Here is a 22,227-nt window from a genome sequence, read left to right as displayed (position 1 = left end):
AAAACTCTATTTTACTTGTGAGAATGTTTTATTTCATTTAATTACTCTATAAAATTAAATATTATTTCAAATTAACGTACATTATAATATGATCATTGAAAGTATTTTGTCATAATTGCCAAATATACTCGATTGTTAGAATAAATTAAAAAACAAAAAATTATTAGTCAATTGCGCAAATTAGTTTAAATATATAATTTAAGCATACAATAAAATTATTTATCAAAACGATGGAAAATCGGTTATCCCTATCACAGTAAGCTTTTCTAGGAATGTCTTTCTACCTCTTTAATTTAATTAATTGCCATTTGCAAAGCTAATATACTAACTTAATTTAAGTTTTTATGGAAAAGCGTAAGTAGATATTTTAAGGCAACAGAAGAAAAAAAGTTTCTTTAATGAAGTCCTAGAGTTACAAAACCTGCTCTGAACAATTCAAATAGAAAAGACAGTTGATAATGTTTTGAAAAATCTACAAATTAAGATGAGTGTGAGTAACAAATTTTTCAAATTGTTCAAAATAATTTTCTTTTCTAAAAATGGATAGATACATTTTGGCGTGTGTCTTATGGTTCGATGTGTCTTATCGTCTGCAAAATACGGTACATTAAATTGTGTGAAACGATTTTTTTATTATAGGAAAAGCCACCAGCACTTTGGGTTCCCACTGGTTTCGTAACTACGACTAAAAAAAAACCTGCTTTAAATACTAAAACAAGACCATAGTTTTTGCTTAAGTTGAAACATTGACATAAATTAAATTGTAAAAGAGAAATCAAATGATTTTAGCAGTATCAACATTGTGTAATATTGCCTGGTTAATATGAAAATCCCGAATCTGCAAAAATATATATTTGTAAAATTGTATAGGTATTATACATCTATTTTGACTCCAAAATACGACCAAGAAAGAGTTTGTATGATCAATCAAACCGAAGCTACAAATTTAGTCATATCAAAAATAATACATAATTAAAAGACTCGTGTGACAAGCTGGCGCGTGTGGCCTTCTATCTTCTCTGCCAAAAAACGTTTAAATGTAATTGTAGTTAAACATTTATGGTATATTATTACAAGCATAAAAAAATCAGACACTGTCATAGCTAAATTGATCAATATGTGGTCAATACGTGAGTGTTGAAAACCACAGAGAACAAAAGTGGTTCGATTGTTTACAATAACCAGAAACCTCATGGGTTGTTTGTCTGTACCAAAAGCAATTTGAACATATAATACAAATCAATGTGCCTCATCAAGGCGATTTAAGGAGGAAACCTATTTTGCTGTACAAAAATGTTCATTTTTTATTAAAAAAAACATAGTGAGTTTGAGATGTGGTACCATGGTTTAAGTTTATTTGAAACACAGTTTTTAGTACAGAGGTCATAGATTATTTTAACACAGCATACTCAACAAAGGGATTTATCATATTACCACATTATTAATCACAAAATAATATAACTTTTAAAAAAGTAATATACCTCTAAGGCTCTATTTTGTAGGGTTGTCAGCAGGTAAGAATTGCAAAATGTATAAAAAACAAAGATAGATCAAAGGCTGGAAAAAAATCTTTAAGTGGTCTGTCTGATGAGGCACGTAGGAGCCGTGTAATTGAGGCCTGCTGGGCTGAATTCAAAACTTTAGCGTTTGTTGACTAGATATGCAGTTATAACTTTGTAAAGTGAGTTATGGAATGGCCATTCCCTATTTGGGACCCTACTGATCTGATGTAAAAGTTAATAATAAAAAATAAACATCAGTTTAAAATTTACTGGAATGCAGATTCGGGTCTAGCATTAACTCAACAATATATTATCATTTGTTTTTTCTCACATAGGTATTAAACAAAAATGCTAAGTATTGTAATAACAAAGAATAGATTCTATTTCATATATTAGAGATGAGGATGTTGCGTTATATCGGGTTACCGCTTCTTGGCAGGCTGTGGTTTCTTGTTGAATTGGAATGTTGCGCACTTGGGAATATGGCGCTCGGCCGCCGATTCGTTGAATCTTCTGTTGCAGTGGGGACACATCACGTAGTCGGAGGTGTCGGAGGGGGGAGGAGGTGGAAGGTCCGACAGTTTACCTAAAATAAAACCAATGAAACAAACTTTTTGTTTTACAGTAATTATTTCTAAATGCCTACCAGGAAAATAGAAAAAGATTGTTGGCATTAAAATTTAATCAAAATGTCAACACCCATGAAGGAATTCGGAATAATGTGAAAGCATGCCTGCTTTGACTAGATGTATGAAACTTCTGAAAATTGTGGAGATGTGGAAATTACGAGCTTGTTAGACAGTGTGTAAAGTGAATACTTAAAGCAGCCAATGACATGTCATATTTTTTAAATCTCAGTTAAGATACCCATTTAAGTGGTTTCCTTAGTTTCTATTAAGATATGGGAAGGTTCCGCTTCGAGAACCATTTCTCTCTTCCATAAGAAGATAATAAGTTTTATAAGTTGGAGGCGTACATTTGCAGCATGCGGAACTTGGTCGTAATAAATAGTCTTTTGTCTCAGGCCTACAGAACTTTTATTAGGAACTGCAGATCCACGTACTTCGCTGATAATATAAGCAGCTTGCTCGTATATGATGCATCAGGTAACTTGAATTCTCTTCCATATTTGCCTTTGTGGATTGAAAAGAAGGTGGTGTGTTTACTACGCTTGATCCCCATGGAGTGTGGTAAAAGTTCTTGTGAAACACGAGTCACGGATGCTCTTTATGGACTCTGAATTCGCGCACAGGTCTTGTAGGGAATGGGCACGTCTTCTTGTAAAACGGTTTCAAGAATGCAGTCCAGCATTTAAAGAAATCTTGTGAGCATTCGATGACATCAAAAGGTTTTGGTTTCTTTTGAACTTTACGTTAATGCTCAGCCCATTCCTGTGGGAGTTCAACCCTTGTCTTTTTAACAAAAAAACACCAATTCACATAAACATAAATAAATAAATAAACGCACCCAACTCAACTGCTAGTCAAAACTAAATCGACAAAATTATGAAACGAATGACAGGATAATGCAATAAAAAATGGCGGTCGGCGTTGTCTGTGGACATTCGTCATTATTGCTGTGAACGCGAGTGACATCAATCGTTTTAGTCGTGCAGCAGTCTTTTTTAAATCAATTTATCTTTTGAGACTGTCTGCGTTATTACACAGTTTGTAAATGTGAAAAAGTACTATGTAGATCAAGGAATCGAATGGCATAGCATAACTATCTAGTTTGAACTGGTTAAATTTTGGGCATTGCAGTGGACCCTTCATATAAATATGTGTTTTTAGTAGGTAACTCAAAAATGCTGATTTCGAAGTTATCTAGTTGTAATAATTATCCCACGATTTAACCCTGACAACCTCTCAGACCTTGGAGCAGACGTAGGGGGTTCTGGAGCAAAGGCTGCGCTTGGTTCTTTCATTAAGTTTTGTAAGTTACCACCTCCTTTTGATGGGACAACAACACAGGCGGACAGAAAGTTAGGCGACTTCAAAAGATGGGAGTTTGTATATTTTTAACTCACCTCCTTTCTTGATGTGTGCTTGAACTTGTTTGGCAGCTCGGATAGCGTTGATGAACTCTTCGTGCTTCTTCCTCCAGTTGTTGGGTTTCAGATTAATGGGCCCACTCTTAGGGGTCGCTTGAATCTTGCCCCCCTTCTTCACTACCCTCACGTAAGGCTCTACTTCAGTACCCTGAAATAGAATAATTGGATATCAAACGAACTTGTAAAACATATTATTGAAAATAATAACTAATGCAATCACGATTAAAGCGGAGAAATGCGACATTGTCATGATTATACCCTTATGGTGCATAGGGCACTACACTAGAACACCAAATGCAGCGTATCTCGATAATCTGGTGTACGGGGACAGTGGAATATTGCAGGGTTTAACCACCTTTAAAACAAATATTTCATGTCGACCCTACCAGGAATCGAACCCAGGACCTCGAAATTTTTCACAGTCACTCATAGCCAGATTCTTTAGTCATGCTGTGGTAAAAAAGCTACAAAAATAAGTACATTTATGCTGAACAAACAGAACATGTGAATTTAGTCAAGCACAAATGGAGTGAAGGAAAATGAAATGTTATCATGAAAACGAACATGTATTATAGTAGGAAATTACTATATTGACCGGTTAGTTCTTGCAGTAAACTGCAAAAAAATAATTTTGTTTACATTTTGAAATTGCATATTGCGAAAGTAATTTTTTAAATGTTTCCTGGACACCTTCGTCCTGTTTATGCAAATTTCTATAAAATAAATAGCTGAAATACACAAACACTCAAACAATGTAAATAGAGACGTGAAGACGTGAGAATGAAACAATACATGGTTTCCGCTACTACTTATGACAAACAACAAAACGATAATGAATGTGCCCACTGCCTACTGCGACATGGCGCAAACTACTTGTACATAAACACATCATCTGAAGATGGCTCCTGTGACAGTTCTCGAAACGTTGGAACGAATCCAAAGTATACAGGATCACCCAAAACAAGATATAGAACAGATAACAGTTACTGTAAAAACCCACGCATCTATTTAATGAAATATATTTATAGGGCAGAACTAGCTAAGAAATATGAAAATATGAAAAAGATGGTTGAAGCTATGTTTATATTTTTAATTTATTAACCGCGATGCTCTAAAAACCCCGATCATTCCAATTGATCGAATGTGGTAAACCGAGAGTTAGGGCTTTTAAAGCTTTTAAAGTGTTTTTTATCACAACAGTACTGACACAACTTTATAAAAATGATAGCAAATGTCACACAGAATGTGTCAAATAAAATGAATAAAAATATGTAAGGAAGGTAAAGCTAAATAATAAAAGAAAATATGGCTAATAGTTTACTAACACAGAAACACAATTAAATCAAATAATAAAATCAAGACACACATAAATTTTTCACACAAAGAAAATTGTATACTTACATCACCAACACCCTGATTTTCCAAGTAAATATAGTACAAAGTAAAACATCATTAGAAATAAGTCATTTCATTAAGTTGATTTTTGTCACTTTGTTATAAAACTATTTAACGCTTAATTGAAAGGGCCTTAAAATCAACCAATCAGTTGCTTTACAGCCTTACACACCAGCTCTTGCGCAAGTTGCAAGTTACAAGTTGCAAGAACTATTAATATTCTTGGAGATTCGTCAAGCATTTTCAATACGACAGTTTTTAATTATTGTTGCCCCCTAGATCAATGTTTTTAAACTTTTTTTTAATAAGCGACTCCTTTTCGAGTTAAAAAAAAACTTGCGTCCCCCGGGACCTTAATTTGGTTATACTACTCGTATGTCCACAATTTTAATGACGTGTTTAATTTTTATTCTATTGGGACTGACATAAATCCAAAAATCAACTGCAAGGTATAAAAGGCTGCTCCGTTGGCTGTAAATCAAGGGGATAAATCTGATAGATCTTGCTGGTGATAGCTGGCCTTAAAAGGAATTAAATATTTGTATTTTTCATAACTTCCTTCCACATCCTCTCTTTCCCACCTGCTGACAGCCTCTAAAATGGAGGCTGAGCGGGTAATTATTCCTGTACATAAAAAATTCGCAAAAGATAGACGTCTTTTGAATCAAGAGAAAATAAAAATATCCAGAGCTGGTAAGGGAAGCTTTGAAAGTATTAGAGCCATTTGTCACATCTTACCTATGTGAACTGAAGGTAGTTTTTAATAAATTGAGTTTTTCGACTGACATTTCTTAGTGGAACTGCATTTATTAAAATAATAAATACAGTATTGTGCGAATTAATGGAATACGAGTAATTTTTGACATTTTTTACGTATAGCAACACTCATATGTCAATTTGACAGTTGTTTAGCGCCAAAAATTATGACTGACGAAACAAAGAGAATTGGGAAATGTAGAAGAAACTGGAAAACTAGTGTCCTAGATAAAGTATCTTTAATCAGAAAAACAAGTTACGAACTTCAACGACATTTAGCAGCCACTGGGGTGGTAATACATGACTCAACAGTACAAAGAAGACTAATTGAATCTGGAAGAAAAGCAACTCGACCACAGAAGAAACAACTCCTGACGGCACGTATGATGGAAACAAAGGCTCATTTGGGCCAGAAAATATACTAAATGGACTGTAGACGTCTGGAGGATAGTGCGGTTTTCAGATGAGACCCACTTTCTCGTGCAGGGATATCGCACAAATATGTGTTTTGTATATCCAGATACTTTTTATTATTATTATAAACATTATTTCCTTGTATTTTTTTTTATCAATCAGTGTTCACATGTATAATTTCTTTAAGATAAATTTCATGATAACCCCTGTTCCTCCCTAGGAAAAGTTTGAAAAACGAATGGAGGAAAGCGTTATACGGAGACAAATTAGGTTGGAAGTTTCATGGAACGTTATACATTTAGCTGAATATTAACCATTTATAGTATCGTGTGGCAGTTTTGTTCCAAACCATTTCAGTGCTTACAAAATCCGAAATAAAGTTAATTTTTAATCAGTGTTAAGCTAGGGTTTCCTAGGACAGCGGTGCCCGTATTTTAACGGCCGTAGTGAACGGTGATGCAGTGGACAGCCGTCGTAAAGGTGACTAGAGTGTGGTTTTCTAGGAAAACGGTGTTATCAACACCATTTAACACCGTTTTTCTAGGAAACCACTCTCTAATCACCTTTACGACGGCTGTCCACTGCATCACCGTTCATTACGGCCGTTAAAATACGGGCACCGCTGTCCTAGGAAACCCTAGTTTTACACTACAGGTACTCACCATTTAATGCAATTAAAGTAGATTTCATCATAAACAGATGATAATATGATGATTAATGATTTTGGGGTTGATAGAAAGTTCACTTGAGATTCGCTCGCCGCGAAACTAACAGACGCGCATTTGAAATGTGATATTTAGTACATATTTTGAGCTTTGTATAAGCAAAACAGTCGTTTAAACATATTTAATATTCCTTTGACAATTGAGAATACTTTGAGGCATTGTAAATGGAGGGGATAGTAAAAATACAACTGCCGTTTTAAAACAGTTGCCTTCCCGAAACACCTAAAACAGTTTAACGAAATTAAATTAAATCGTTAAAAAAAAAACCAAATTAAATCGCACTAAACTGTTCTGTTTCAAACGTATTCACGAAACAGCTTAATTTGTAAAACGGTAACTGTTACTGGTAATATTATTTAAAAAAAACGAAATGTTCATCTCTAATTTATTGTAACACGATGTGGCACAAATGCCACATTCCAATTTTCTATCGATTTTTTCATTTTAATACGAAAATTAAAAAAAAAAAAGACGTGTTTCATTATTTGCAGAAAGCTATCAAAACCCTTGGTATTTATTTTATTTTAAAGAAGTCGAGTTATAAATGAGTTAAGCGACTCGTGTGACTTGTGTTGAAGTGACTGATTGTCGTTTCAGGAGCAGAAGAAGTGTATGTATTCAAAAGTGAATCTTTCCACACTCTTTTCAAAATAAATGGTGCAGAAATTCCATTCATGACTTCAGTCAAAAACTTAGGTATTATCATTCATAACCATTTAGGGTGAGACAATCAGGTTAACGAAGTTAGTCGTAAACTTTATTGCAATTTGCACTCACTTAAAAGATTACAGAATTTCTTACCAATTAATGTTAAGCAAACATTAGTCCATAGCTTACTTTTTCCACTCCTTGACTATGCGGATGTACGTTATCCAGGTGCTAACTCTGAATTACTCAATAAGTTAGAACGATATCAGAATATTTGTATACATTATATCTTTGATCTTCGCAAATTTGACCACATAACCGAGCTCGCACGCAACTACACTGGCTCAGTATCAGGCATAGAAAAAACATTCACATTCTATCACTTCTTCAAAATATCTTAAATAATCCCACTTCGCATATTTATCTGAGAAAGCGCTTCCAACCTCTTTCACAACACGGACTATCTCTTCGTTCTAGTAACGAGAAAACCCTTTTAATACCCTGTCACCGCTTAAATTTTCTTGCCTCCTCTTTCACAGTAGTAGCCGCTCGATTGTGGAATAATCTACCCACTAATGTTAGAGACGCTCCTTCATTATTTACAAAGTCAAGATTGAAATGTCACTATCTAAATATTTAAATAGTTCCTTTGTCCTTCTTCTTTCCTCCCCATCCCCTCTCCTCTCTTCATAGTATAGTGTTATTTTATTTATATATTTTTATTTTGTTAATCTTTGTTTTTAATTTTTGTATAAAATTGTAAGATTCAATATGTCCATGTATTTGTAATTTTCTCAAACTGAACGGTTTGGGTAGGTAGGAAGAAATTGCCTAAAGGCAATATGCCTGCCCTTATACGTATATATATATATATTGTATATGTATATAAAATGTTAAATAAACAAAATAAATAAGAGACATGGAAATAATACTCACGGCTATTCTGTGTTTGACAGTGTCATAGGGCTTCCGTTTCTTGGCGGCCGCTTTAGCGCATATCTCCTGATGCTTGGCGAGGCGCTCCTCCGCGAACGGCCTGTTGCAGATGCGACACCTCGTCCCGTCATTGTTACCCAGGGGAAGCTGTCAACACAAACTTAAGATTTAGTAAACTGCATTAAGAATAAAAATTAACACAACTTCCGGTCAAAGAGTCCACGGTCTACCTCTCGATTAAAGACAACAACCTACTTCCTATAAAAATGACAATTATAAGTACTCTCAATATAAAATTGCTATTACGCCTCAATGCCCAATTTTTAAAATTCTTTAAGATGTTTTTTTATGCAAATACTGGAAATAATAATGAAAAAAAAAAACAATATATTTTAGTTTATGTACATCAATATGTTCAGTTGCGTATTTTTTATTTATTTTTGTTTCTATATTAAAAAAATAATTAAATATTTTTTAATTTTTCAATTTTATTTTTTCAATTTTTTAAACTTTTTTATATTTATTTTGTAGCTATAAAACTTGTCGGCCTCGTGGTGTAATGGTCATCGCGTTTGCCCACCATGCGAGAGGTCTTGGGTTCGATTCCCGACATGTTTGATTTGAAATATTAATTTAATAGGGTGTTTTTACACAATAATATTTCATAGTCCCTGGACTGGTACCTGAAGCGTAAGACTGATCATCTTACCTTCATGTAAGAAAACGATCAAGATACGCTGCGATTGGTGTACCAATGCAGTGCTCTATGCACCATTAGGTGCGGAAAGGAAATGATGATAGAACATTTAGGTATTTTTTTAGAAGTGTAAAAGTTTGGATTTTGTCTAATGGAATAATCCATAGCAGGAGACTGCTGCGAGACAGTGCATAGATTTATATACGAGTACTATTAAGCGTGTTGTCCGAATGTTTATGTAATTATTTTTATTTTTTGTATTTTTAATTTATATACGTACTTCCACTTTCCATTATGTTGTATCCCAACTCAACACAGGACTCTTGGCCTCATAGAGTTAGGGATACGTTATTATTTGTTGTGTATCTTTATATGAGTAAATAAATAAATGTGCTTTTGTACCCCGTAAAGCTGCAATGAATATTTCCTTGTAATTTTACATGTCAAATTGTTTTTGTTAACAAGGTTGTAGGTACTTTATACCATTTTTTTGTATTGCAAGATAATTATACACGTACCTTCCGTTTTTGTTAACAAACGTCGTATTACAGTAGTGAAACTGAATTTAAAGTTGTATCACACTTTAAAAAAACACCGTTACAAAGTACAAAAAAAAAATGTCACACTTTTTATAATTGTAAAAATAAACTAGTGGACCCGACAGACGTTGTCCTGCCCGAACGTTGGCTTGCCTGCTATCATCTTTAAAAAATACTTTTCATCTAGGTACTTGTTTGTGATTAAATTCCAAAACTAAAAATTGTTGATATTAAAAAAAATATCGAATTCAGTTAGGCACTTGTTTACGGTTGAATTCCAAAACATAAACTAAATATTTTTTCAAATATGGCATTCTTTTTGCAAACGTCAAACTCCGGTCGTCTCACCAACAAAGTGGTGTACTTATGTAGAAATACGATTTTAAAAAATGTATTGAATTTAATATTATTTTAGTGTTACCAAAAATCCTATAAAAAGAAATAAATGGGTAGAAATTATAAGGAATTTAAGGAAAGAATCGGATTGAGATCCACAAAAAACAAATGCTGTTTGTAAACATTCAAAAACAACCTTTTTTATTACAAAAAAAAAAACAAAATCTTTCCGTTTTCCTCGAATTCAACCTTGGTAGATCGATGAATAAAACATTTATGCTCTTTACTTTTTTTTACACATTAAATTGAAGATTTTCATATCTACGAACACGCACAGCGCAAACATCTACATTTCTCTGAAAACCGCAAGTAAATCGGTTAAGCCGTTTAGGAGGAGTACGGTGACATCACGCGTACAGAGGAATGATATATATAAAGAAGATACACAAAAAAACAGCAATATTTCGATCCATTGTAAATATTATAACTCTTTTGTGGAAAATTACGAGAATTACAAGATTAAGTAAAAACTTCATATCGCCAAAAACACCAAAGTAGTAAATATTGTCGATTAACTTTGAATTAGTTTTCCGATACTCCGAACTCGGGACAAAAAATAGTGTCCTTTTAGCCTGACGATCTCGTAATAGGAAATTTTCCAATCTTTCAATAAGAGAAAAGAAACTTGAAGGGGTAATATTTCTTCGGGCGTTTCGACCCACAAAATATTTTTTTGTTGCTTTTATACACCAAGCCGGTCATTCGTAACTTTTTACCGCGCATTTCTGGAAACTGGTTGAAAATGAAATTGAATAAAGAACCATTCATATAATGAGGAAGTTCAGTGTTTAAAAAACAATGTATTTGTAGACTACTAAACTAAGCCCAATTAAAAAAGATACATTTTGATGTATCGTTTTATCATCGTTACGATTTTTTTCAATTTTCGTAATTTTGAAACTACTCGTCCCGTGATGTCACGAGTTACCATCGGTGAGTTGGGAATTTAAAAGTAGAATCCCGTAGCTTTCAAAATACATTGAATAAAAAAAAAAAGTTTTTTTTTTTTTAATACACTTTTACGAAACCGACATATCCGACAAACGGGTGTCCTTTAAACCCTGTCACATCCGAAACCACGATGATCAATATGAGCAAGAAGACATATAGGCACATTAAAATATTTTTTTAGAGCGACTAAAATCTTAAAAAATTAAATATAGAAAAAAAACAAATGGTTGCTTACTTCTGCAGGGGAGAAACGAGGAGGGGGAGGGGGGAGTCTGATACACCGTCAACCGCACGGCCGCGCCTCCCTTGCTCCTCCCCTGCAGAAGTAAGCAACCATCTGTTTTTTTTGGTATTTTATTTTTTAAAAAATTTATTCGTTCTAAATATTTTTTTAAATATGATAATATGTCTTCTTGCTTATACTGATCATTGTGGTTTCGGATGTCACAGGGTTTAAGGAACACCCTGTATAGTTCATAACATAACTAAAAAAAAATCATTATTAAAAAATATGTCCCTCAAAAACCGTAACATGTTTGGCCTTGGTAATTGTGACGTCAAGATTCGCGACGATGTTCTATTGATTTTTTTAAAGTTAAAAATTTACACGAATCGTGATGGATCGCTTTCGCGAGAACTCAAAATTATAAATATTTTTTGTGATAATAACTTACATGTGCTACTACTTATAGTAAATATTTACTCAACAGCAAAATAATAAAACTGAAAAAAAATATGAGTGTTTATTTTTTAAATTTATTTATTCATTTCATTCTCAACATATTTATGTTACATTTATTGAGACAAATTCCACCTCCATGGAACCAAAGTTCTGTGTTGAGTTTGTTTGTTTGTCCGTCACATCTCCGAAACGGCGAGTCGTAGCGGCCTGAAATTCGGACACGTCATTTTAGATGAAATTTCAAGGTTAACATTGCTATTTTCGAGTAAAATTTGAATCGACCTCTACTCGATAAAAACTCAAACTTTATATAGATGCCTAGTGCGGCCCTGACATATTGCCCATGATCGACTGTCATTATCAACAGTAAACATACTTTAATTCACAAATTTATCTCCTAAATTGAGAAAAATAGTATCTGAAGTAAATATATTGATATAAGAAAAGTATTTATCCAACATAATACACGTGTCGCGACAATAAATGCCAAAAATCAATGTAAATCATGGAAAAATATTCGAAATCAATTACCTGTGGAAACTGTCCCCTTTAACACATTTGACGCTCTTACTGTTGTAACCAAACATACTGCAATTCACCATAGTCGATTTTTTATTTATTATAACGTAAAATTCCAAGTTATTTACAAACAAAACCCAGCACAGCTACAAAAGCATCCGATCAAACCGTTGTGTTAATGTTGTCAAATAAAACAAAATGGCCACCAATTGGTTGCTAACCAACAAACCAACATCGCTTGCGTTCTATGAAACATAGTGATAGGGCTTCTCTCTAGGTTACGCATTATTTCTCTGAGATATTTTTTTTATTTAAAATTCTTCACCATTACCTCCCCCCCTTTATTAGCTCCACCCACCTCTGTCAGTAGCCAGATTTTTCATTTCTGTATTTTTTTTATTTGAAATTTATTTATCAACCCATAAACATAGTGTAAATAAAACAATTGATTCGTTCAGCAGATTTGCAAATAAAAACGGGGTAGATTTCCACGAACGAGATTAACGGTCCTGTTTTCAGCATTTTCAGTGATTAAATATGCCGATTGGACAATACACAAACGGAGCATTTCAATCACCCTCCACCCTTCTATGAGTAGGTTGTAAATTTCAAGATATTAAAAAATATAAAAAAATATTTTTTGAATTTGGAGAGTAAGCGGTTAAGGAGAATATTAGGTATAAGGTTGTTCGATTTCATAACTTCTGTTGAAGTCCGAGAACGGACGCAGCAGTCTCCTATAACTTACTCTCCTTAAGCTAGGGTTTCCTAGGACAGCGGTGCCCGTATCTTAACGGCCGTAGTGAACGGTGATGCGGTAGGCAGCCGTCGTAGCAGTGAATAGAGAATAGTTTTATTTTTTAACGGTGTTATCAACACCATTTTTATAGGAAACCACTCTCTAGTCACCGTTACGACGGCTGTCAACCGCATCACTGTTCACTACGGCCGTTAAAATACGGACACCGTTTTCCTAGGAAACCCGAGCTTTACTCTTTCAATAACACTCCGATCTCTATAACAGATAGTCAAATTCGCGATGTTGTTATTGATACAAAACTAATGTTAAATATTCATATTGAATCATTCCTAAAAAAAACATATCAAATGGTCGGACTAATTATGCGTTTATCGAAACCATTAATACATGGCAGAGACATATGAAAAACTTTACAAAACATTAGTTTGTCCCCAGCTAGAATACTATACTCAATATTTGGTCTCCTTACTATAATGTGAGTATTAATAGACTAGAAAGAGTCCAAAAATTATTTTTTTTACAGGTCGACTACCGGTTCGACATTAACTTCTCTAAACATGCTGAAAGTATGCAGTACCATGGAAAAAACTCTCTTAAAAGTTTAAGAATAATGTTAGACCAGTTATTTTTATTCAAATTAATAAATAATAAAATTGATTCTCCTAACCTGCTTGAAAGACTTCCATTCCGTGTGCCATCTAGACCGACAAGACAAAATCTTCTGTTTTACACAAAAAATGCATCAACAAACTATTTGAAACAATCTACAATACCTAGAATATGCGACCAATATAACAATATATTTACCGAGGCTGATATTTTTTGTGACAATGTATGTAAATTTAGGTCGAAAATCATAAAAATTTTGAGAGAAGCAGATATTTAACTTTGTTATTGTATACATGTTTTTCATTTCGTTTCTTTCACATTTATTATATTTAACACAACTTTAATTATTGTATTAAGAGGAAATAATTTTTTTGATGTGTGCATGAGTTTTTCATTTCGTTTCTTTCACATTTATTATATTTAACACAACTTTAATTATTGTATTAAGAGGAAATAATTTTTTTGATGTGTGCATGAGTGTCCTACCCTAATATACAACAAATTGTCAATATTTGTGTACATACCGTTTGTTTACCTAATAAATAAAAAAAATAGTATTTTTAGGGTGCGACGGTGGCACCTACGGGCTCCCGCCGATTTCGTAGACTTTCAAAGACGATCTTTCAGATTTATTCGGTGGAACTAAGGGACGCGGGATTGGGGTGAGAGTGCTGGCTAGCAAAAGAGTCTCCTGGAGGCGTCTGGTGATGTCCACACGCTCAACTTAAGTGTGAAAAAAGAAAAAAAGAACGATTTTTTTAAAAAGGAAAAGTCATTGTTGTTAAAATTGAATGAAAAAGTTGATTGGTTGTTTGTTTATTTTTTATCATTTGACTATTAAATTAAGTCAAAAAAATTATAAATTAATCTTATTACTAGCGTTATGATTTTTTAAGGTTCTGTAATTTTTAAATTACGCGCGTGTTGTCACAAATTCTCTTAGACGAGTTCAGCTGATTGGTGAATTGGTTTCCCGTAAACCGGAAATCAATCACAACACTATCATCGGTTGATTCGGAAGAACTAGGGACGTCGTTCAAAGTATTTCGTTTTTATTAAAACCATTAAAAAAATATTTTTCATACATTTTCAAGAAACTTCGCGGAACAATTTAATGCCCTTATTATTACCGCGCGAAAGAAAACATTTTTATATCTAATTTCCTGTAGCTCTGAACATGCTCATTGCGATTTTTCATATTAACGTACGACAAACGAAAACAAAATAAAAATATTATTTACGTATTTCAACCGGACGGCATTTTTGTAACCGGGAGCGCAGAAATTAGTAAAGTGATAACTCTGCCTATATTACCCAAACACCGAAGGATTCGGGCGGGAGAGGAATAAATTACGAACACCTCACCTATACATCATTTTAATGTTTTACGTATGGTCTGAAGACTACGGGACGGCCATAAATTACAGGGGGAAAAAAGCTTTGTTGTTTTCAGCAGAATTACACCTACCGTCGTTTTGTTGGCCATCCTTCGCGGAGATGGAGCCGAGGTTGTCTTAGCGGGGGTGGGCGTCTGAAACGGACCAAATTTGGATTATTTTCACGAGATAATTTTACACACAAAATTTTATATCACGGCGACATTTTTAGAATATAACAAAGGATTATTATCTGTCAAAAGTGGATTTATTGTCGTGGTTACGCTTGGTTGCCATGGTAAAAAACTGTTAATTTTACTGACGATTGGGGGACATTATAATACGTAGGTACTTAGAAAGGTGCCTAGATTTTCCCAGTCATTATTATCAATATGTATCTAATTTCAACGTGACCCCTCTACCAATTATCGGAGCTACCAATTTGAACGTGTAAAATCAAAATAGCACCCGTAACTGGCGTATAGAATAGACTTCGTGGCTTGCTTTATCATTTCGTTTTGTTTGCCGTCTACTACGCTATGATACATTCCCACTTAAAAAAATGACAAAATACAGGGTTTTTAAACTTTACATATTACATTATATTACATATTTTATTTGTACGAAATATTCCCAATCAGCAAAAGTGGTGGTATGAGGGGATATTATATATAATAACACAATATTATATATAATAATTTGATAGAATACGCGCACAAAAGTTTATTAATAATACCACAATGACATTAACATATATTTCCATCATGATTTAAATATCAACACTGAGAACTGGCCGATTCTTTTTAAAATTAATAATGCCGAAAATGGCCACTGCAAACGCCACATGTCCTATGTGATACATAATATGTCAACGGTATCCTATCAAAGGAAAATAGTCCTTCGGAAATAATGTTCGAAATACTAGTTTTCAAATAGAGAATCATAAATAATATTTGTAATCTGCAAGCTTGTTTTAGTACTAAAAAAAAGCGACTAGGTTAAAGACGTAAAATACAGTGTACTTTTCTGTATGGAGAAATAAGCGGAGGTAATCGGTTAGTTTCATCGTTCACTGATAACGGGCTGGGCACTGGGCGTACTTTATAGATGATTTTTTTGTAGGAAGATATAATCGGTGGTGGTGATTTATAATAAAAACAATTATTTTATTTATTTTCCCATAAACATGGTTATAATAAAAAAAGATTATCGAAGTACAAATTAATATAATGGCAAGCTGTGCATAATCGCTTATTTAGACGAGTCGCCCTTGCTATGTATATCTGAACAGGAGGTACAAAAAGATGAATGTACATTACATAATATGATCACAGCAGATAACGAGAGGAAGGCGAGTTTTTGGCGCCTCAATACCAAAACCAACCAGCTAAGGGAAGGTAACCCCGATAAAAAAAATCCACCAGAGAAAGTAACGAGAAACCACTCCGGTCATCATTTCCCAGGAATCACTACGGCGAGTACATCAATAAGCAGTCGTCCCGGCTGCGAAATAAAAAAATCTCGCAGGACAGATACATATGCTTTCGCTGTAGTGATTGCCAACGTCGGGAGGACCCGGCAAGGCACTAGAAGAAAAAAAGTAACTACAATATCTTGTAAGGTAGAAAATTTTCTTTCGAATGACGTTTAATCTTAAACATTTTGTTTTACTTTAGGTGCTCATTGTTAAATTTGATAAAAAAAGCAGACACAACTTATATTAACACCTAATACTTACATGTTGCCTTTCCACTGGAGTTCTTGCTTTTACTGGTGTAGGAGCATTGGTAATGCTTGGACTGCTGGCCGTAGAGTTTACTCTCGGTTTAACAGCAACTGGAGCAGCCTGAGTCCTCAGGGTCTTCGGAGGAGTTGCTCTTCTTCTTTCTACAGGTGCGACCTTCTCCTTGGCGTCTCCGTTCATCCTCACTCCATCGCTGGCCTTCTTGACCCCGTTTCTGGTGACCGGGTTGTTGTTCTCTTGCTTGGGCTGCCTTTGGCTGGGAAGGGACCCTCCGACGTTGGGCAGCTTGGTGGAGACGGATTCCAAGGTCAGCTGGTCCAGAGTTATGGTGTCAGGGAAGGTGACGTCATCCAGGCTTTCGTCGTTGAGGTTTATGTCTTTGAACACGCGTTCGGATTCGAAGCGGTGGTTTTTTGATACGGGCAGATCGTTATTTGGACTAGACTTCTGAAAATAAAAAATATATTACAAAATCTACAATATCAAAAATATAAATCAAAATTATTCATTTTCAAAAAACAGAAAAGTTCAGAAAAAAATGGTTGATCCATTCTGAGGGCTGCTTGTGCGGTGTTGTTGATTGCACTGTTTATGACACTAAAACAATTTTAATATTTTAATTCCCAATTTTTTTTATTTAAAAAAAAAAAGAAAAATTTGCGATCTTATGATTAACCCAAATATTTAATTTTGAGGGCCATTTTCAACGAGTTGTAAATAACTCACTATTAGAAAATGGGAATCAAGTTGGGGTAGAGTAGGATTCGAACCTTTGGTCCTTTGGTCCTTTGGTCCTTTGGACCTTTGGTCCATGAGTCCGAGACATTAGCCACAGGACCACAACCCGATTTAAATCAACCCTCCATTGCGCAGTTTTTCTAATTATAAACAAATATATATATTTATTTATGATTTTTGTTATATATACTGGGAAAAAGAATGACATTTTTTCAGTATTATTTTCATATCTTAGGTATAATATTGCTACATTGGGTACAAAAGGTTGAAAAATACGAGAATCGTTTATATTTGATCTTGAAAAAGGTTTTGTAAAGGCTTTTTACACCAGGTTTAAAAAAAAGCCTGAAGTCCAATTATTGTTGCAATCAATTTCTTTTTATGTTCTCAACCGTGTCACCGAAAGTCGAAATTTTCCATATATCAAATTTACAAAGAGAAACAAAATGAAGTATTTGGCTATAATATTAGACCGGAAATTAACTATAAATGCAAATTTTGATCATGTTTAAAAAAAAAAAATCTTTCTCGGTAGATTGAGAAATCAATTAGATAGAAATACTACAGAACTCAAACGAGGTGTGTTCAGAAAATCACGGGAATTTTCGGAAACAATCACGGGGAATCTCCAAACCCGCAAAATTTAAAAATTCCCGCTATTTTCTGAACACATCTCGTATATTATGTAATAAAAGCTAAGTTTAGAAATAAAAAATAAATTAAATCTTTTGTTTTGATCATAATAAATTTTTGCCCCATGGTCCAGAATGTGTAGATTAGTCAATTCGACGCATAACTCGAAACTCTTTAGGATAGATCTTCCGGCTTTTCGTAGATTACCCTTTCCCCTACTGTCCTAAAAACACCCGCGCGTTACGGTGCTGTGTAGTCACTACACATTAAAAAAATAAGAAATGAAAAAAAAGAAAAATTGAATATTTAGAGGGAATGGCTTTAATTTACCATAATTTTATTCAAAGATAATAACATTTCAAATCTAACTGCTGAAAACATGAAAAAACCATTGGGTATCGCTAACGACTCGGGCGAAAAGTGCTCCCGCGCCAACTTCCCGAGAGCTACTAAGTAGCTAGTACTGGACTACGTGACTGGACATGTAGTGGACGTGTAACGCCAAGTGTTATTGGTATACTTTTGATGATATTTGGTAATTTATCTCCGATTTCCGATAAAATCCTTTTTTTGTGCGTGATAAGTACTTATTACTTAATAACAAATTATTTCAGTCGATACGTAAATGTGTAATGGAGGAATACTAAAAATCTAAACCCAATATTTATTATATTATAAAGATATTATAGTTATTAGACGCAATGTGTACTAGCTACACATCACCGGGGAGGGAGGGTTAACACAGTGGGGGATGAAGATGGATTGGCGTAGTTAATCTCAAAATTTTGTATGTTGATCATGTTCTCGAATATGTTGTATACCATTATTTTACTACCCTTGTTTGTCTTTGCTATATACCTATAGTTTTATGCTCTTCTTTTCAGTTTCTTGTACACAGTTTTCATCATTTAACTGTAGTAATCGGTTTAGGTCGAATATATAATAAATAAATATATAAATAAACCGCGTAGCAAAGGATACCCATTTGTACTTTTCCAATTATGGCACACAGCAGCGGTTTCTAACCTTTATGCTACTACGCCTCCCCGAAAAAAAAAAATTCCGCGCCACCCTATCTTTTATTTTTTTGATAGTCGTAATAATATAGACACGCTCTAAATAATTAAAACTTCATTGCAACAAAAAAACTGTAAATTACAAATCAACATAACAAGGTTATGAAGTGAAACTAATATTAATTTTATTCAAACTTTGCAAAATTCTATGATCAAATTGCTACTACATAAAGATGTATACCGCCAGAAACACAATATTTCAATATCATTGATGTATAAATCTGTAAATAAATTATCTGTTAGGGCTCTACTTTGGTAAAAATTAATTTGTCAGCATGCGTCGCACTCCGAGGATAAATATAAGTTGGTACATAATTACAACACCAGGTTTACTAGTATGGAAGGGCTAGCTGTTCCTAGATATTGCAATAAATATGGCAAAAGGACACTGCAATACAATATACCTAAAATATTTAACATGTTACAAAACAATATTAAAAATACTGAGTTAAATATAGGAGTCAGACGTTTGCTCAAATTATGGTTATTAGAAAAAAGTTTTTTGTATTAGTGATAGTTTTTAATTTTTGATAATGTAATATGTAATGTTTTTTCAAGTAAAATTATTGTTAATGTAGGTCCTAACCTACATTAACAATAATTTAAATAATCGGTGTAATTTATAAGAACCTGCTGACGAGTTGTATGTATGCAACTCAGCAGGATTTTAATTTAAGACTATTTTGTAAATAATTTTGAAAAAAAAAAAATAATAACATACACGTTCATGTATATTTATTTTGAAGGATGGTACATAATTAAAAAAATAAATGCGAAGGTTGTTGTCGTTTTTTGGCACAAAGTTTATCAAATCTTGGAAACAATGTCGAAAATGCCACTCCTATCTCCAATTCGACTACTAACCTGGGTCCTAACCTAGACAAACCTAACCTAACCTGGCCCGATATTCGGTTTTCATTACAGCCAGTGCCGAATAGCCCGTTTTGCATAAATAAGACGATACTTATCACATCACTTTTAAAACCAAAATTAAAAAACTATTTTTTGAAAAAAATTATGTTTCGTTATAAAAAAAAATATATTTATATTTTTACATTATAATTTTAAATTGTTTCTATTCACTCATATCAAATACACACTTACCCTGTCCTTAAACCTACCCTCACACCCATATACAATCACACACATATTCACATACCTACCAAAACCACACTCCACTTTTTTACACACGCATCCTCACACACAAAAAAAAACTCGCACACATGCACTTCTATAAATTATATTTAACTGAACTGGATTTTTATAATTGTATTTATGTGAAAAACTGATTTGGCTTTATTTTATGTTTTTTTTATTATGTTGTGTATATTTCTTTGTATTGCTGTTGTTTTTCTTAATAAACAAAATAAAATAAATAAAATACGTACGCGAACGGTAGAAGTACCTGCATTTCTTTGCAATATAAAGATTCATACTCTCCGCTGAGATTCATCTAAAATTTAACTAAGGTGTCATTTTGAAACTTTTGTTTTAGCGAGCTATCGCATAAAAATTCGATCGATTTTATTTTATTAAATTTTTGGCGCCTCCTCTGGCAATAGTGCACCCAGGTTGGAAACCGCTGGCATAAAGGGTAAAAAAAAACAATTTTAAACCAATCTTATATTAGCGGATTACTGTTACCATAACCAGCGATTCTTACACACTGATAAATGTTTCGTTATTTCGTTCACTAGAAATATGAAAAAAAATATTTTCAACTATGAAATTAACGGTAATTGTCTTGTCTGGAAAAACAAGCTGAGAGATTTAGGTGTGATTATGGATGAAAAACTCTTATTTGATTACCATATTCAGGCGTCTATAAATAAGGCTTACAGAAATCTGGGCTTTATTATACGCACCACTCAACCATTCAAAACAACCGCATCCCTCAAAATCTTATATAATGCATGCGTTCGCAGCCATCTTGAGTTTGCATCTGTTGTTTAGAATCCTCGAAATACAATTTATATATCACAACTAGATAAAATACAGAATTAAACTTAAACTTCTGCATTGTAAATCTCTTACATATTTTGACTCGTATGAAGACTCTTCTTCCTTTCATAGTTTAACTTCCCTTACTAAACCTAGAAGCATTTCTGATCTGTCTTCCCTCTTCAAAAATTTAAACAATTTTATCACATATCTCTTGGAGCATATTTCAATCAATTGTCCCGTAAAGTCAACACAAGTTAATTTTTTTTATAATTCATTGCCCAAAAAAAATTATGTTCAAAACTCTTTTTTTTACTAACCTAGCTGCTCCAAATTTAATTTACTTGGTCCCCATTTAGATATTTTTAATACAAAATTTTGTGACTTCAAAAAAAACCCTTTTGAAACGCTGTAAAATTAATGTTCCTTTAATTATGTTTATTTTATTATAATATCAAAATTTTGAATTGGTCAACTATATTATGAAAATCCCTCTCCTCCACTCCTCCACTCTATTTCCTCATCCCTTAACCTTCTTACGAGCTCTTTTTTTTTCTCACGTCTTATATAATATATAATTTTTCTCTTTACTGTGTTACATGTTCTCACATTATATTTGTGAAAAACTTTAACTGGATGTACGTACTATTTTTTATATTCTATATTCTTATATAACAACTGTTGTTTTTCCTTAATAAAATATATATATTTATATAAAGTTGAAGAAAATCACATGCGTCACTGTTCTACGATCATGACGATATGCTTAAACTGCGGATATGGATAAATTAGATAAGGAATTTTAAATCACCCTTTCTCGATATATTATTACCTGCTTAATTTCAAGAATAACCTCTTTCCTTATATTGGTGACGCCGTCCCCCTGCACGCTCGTCATTCGGTAGGTGTGCCCCTCGCCCCGCTGGGCGCGGGCGGGGGCTTGTGGGGGTCCGCCCCCCAGGGGTTGCAGCGGGTGGCCCTTGTCTATGCCGACCCGGGTGCGCCGTTCCTCGAACATTTGGCGGACCTAAAAAAATATTTCGATTAATGATTTGTATATTAAACCTTTGCTCCCTGACGGTACAAATTCGACCAGTTAAAATAAATTACTCGCATATCTATTATATATATATATATATG

The 22,227-nt window shown here is 33.7% G+C and overlaps 1 protein-coding gene across 2 annotated transcripts in view; it reads right to left on the bottom strand.

Annotated features, from left to right (window-relative positions):
* Positions 1-9: 9 nt before the first annotated feature.
* LOC148282571 (uncharacterized) overlaps positions 10-22,227 on the bottom strand; it is a 270,146-nt gene continuing 247,928 nt past the window's right edge. Inside the window, exons 3-8 of one of the 2 annotated variants that reach the window (XM_088224873.1) lie at positions 21,920-22,114; positions 16,694-17,146; positions 15,048-15,110; positions 8,427-8,573; positions 3,529-3,700; positions 10-2,088 (exon numbers count right to left, since the gene is read on the bottom strand). In XM_088224873.1, coding sequence (XP_088080999.1) covers positions 1,925-2,088; positions 3,529-3,700; positions 8,427-8,573; positions 15,048-15,110; positions 16,694-17,146; positions 21,920-22,114 — 1,194 coding nt within the window. In that variant the 3' untranslated portion in view covers positions 10-1,924. The remainder of the gene's footprint in view (positions 2,089-3,528; positions 3,701-8,426; positions 8,574-15,047; positions 15,111-16,693; positions 17,147-21,919; positions 22,115-22,227) is intronic. The other variant, XM_088224875.1, reaches the window with a different exon arrangement.

Source organism: Micrasema longulum, unplaced genomic scaffold (assembly GCF_059751315.1).
Source record: "Micrasema longulum isolate JH-2025_06_02 unplaced genomic scaffold, ASM5975131v1 h1tg000313l, whole genome shotgun sequence".
NCBI classification, from domain to species: domain Eukaryota; kingdom Metazoa; phylum Arthropoda; class Insecta; order Trichoptera; family Brachycentridae; genus Micrasema; species Micrasema longulum.
The sequence above is the reverse complement of the archived record's forward strand: the minus strand, read 5'-3'. Positions and strand labels throughout refer to the sequence as shown.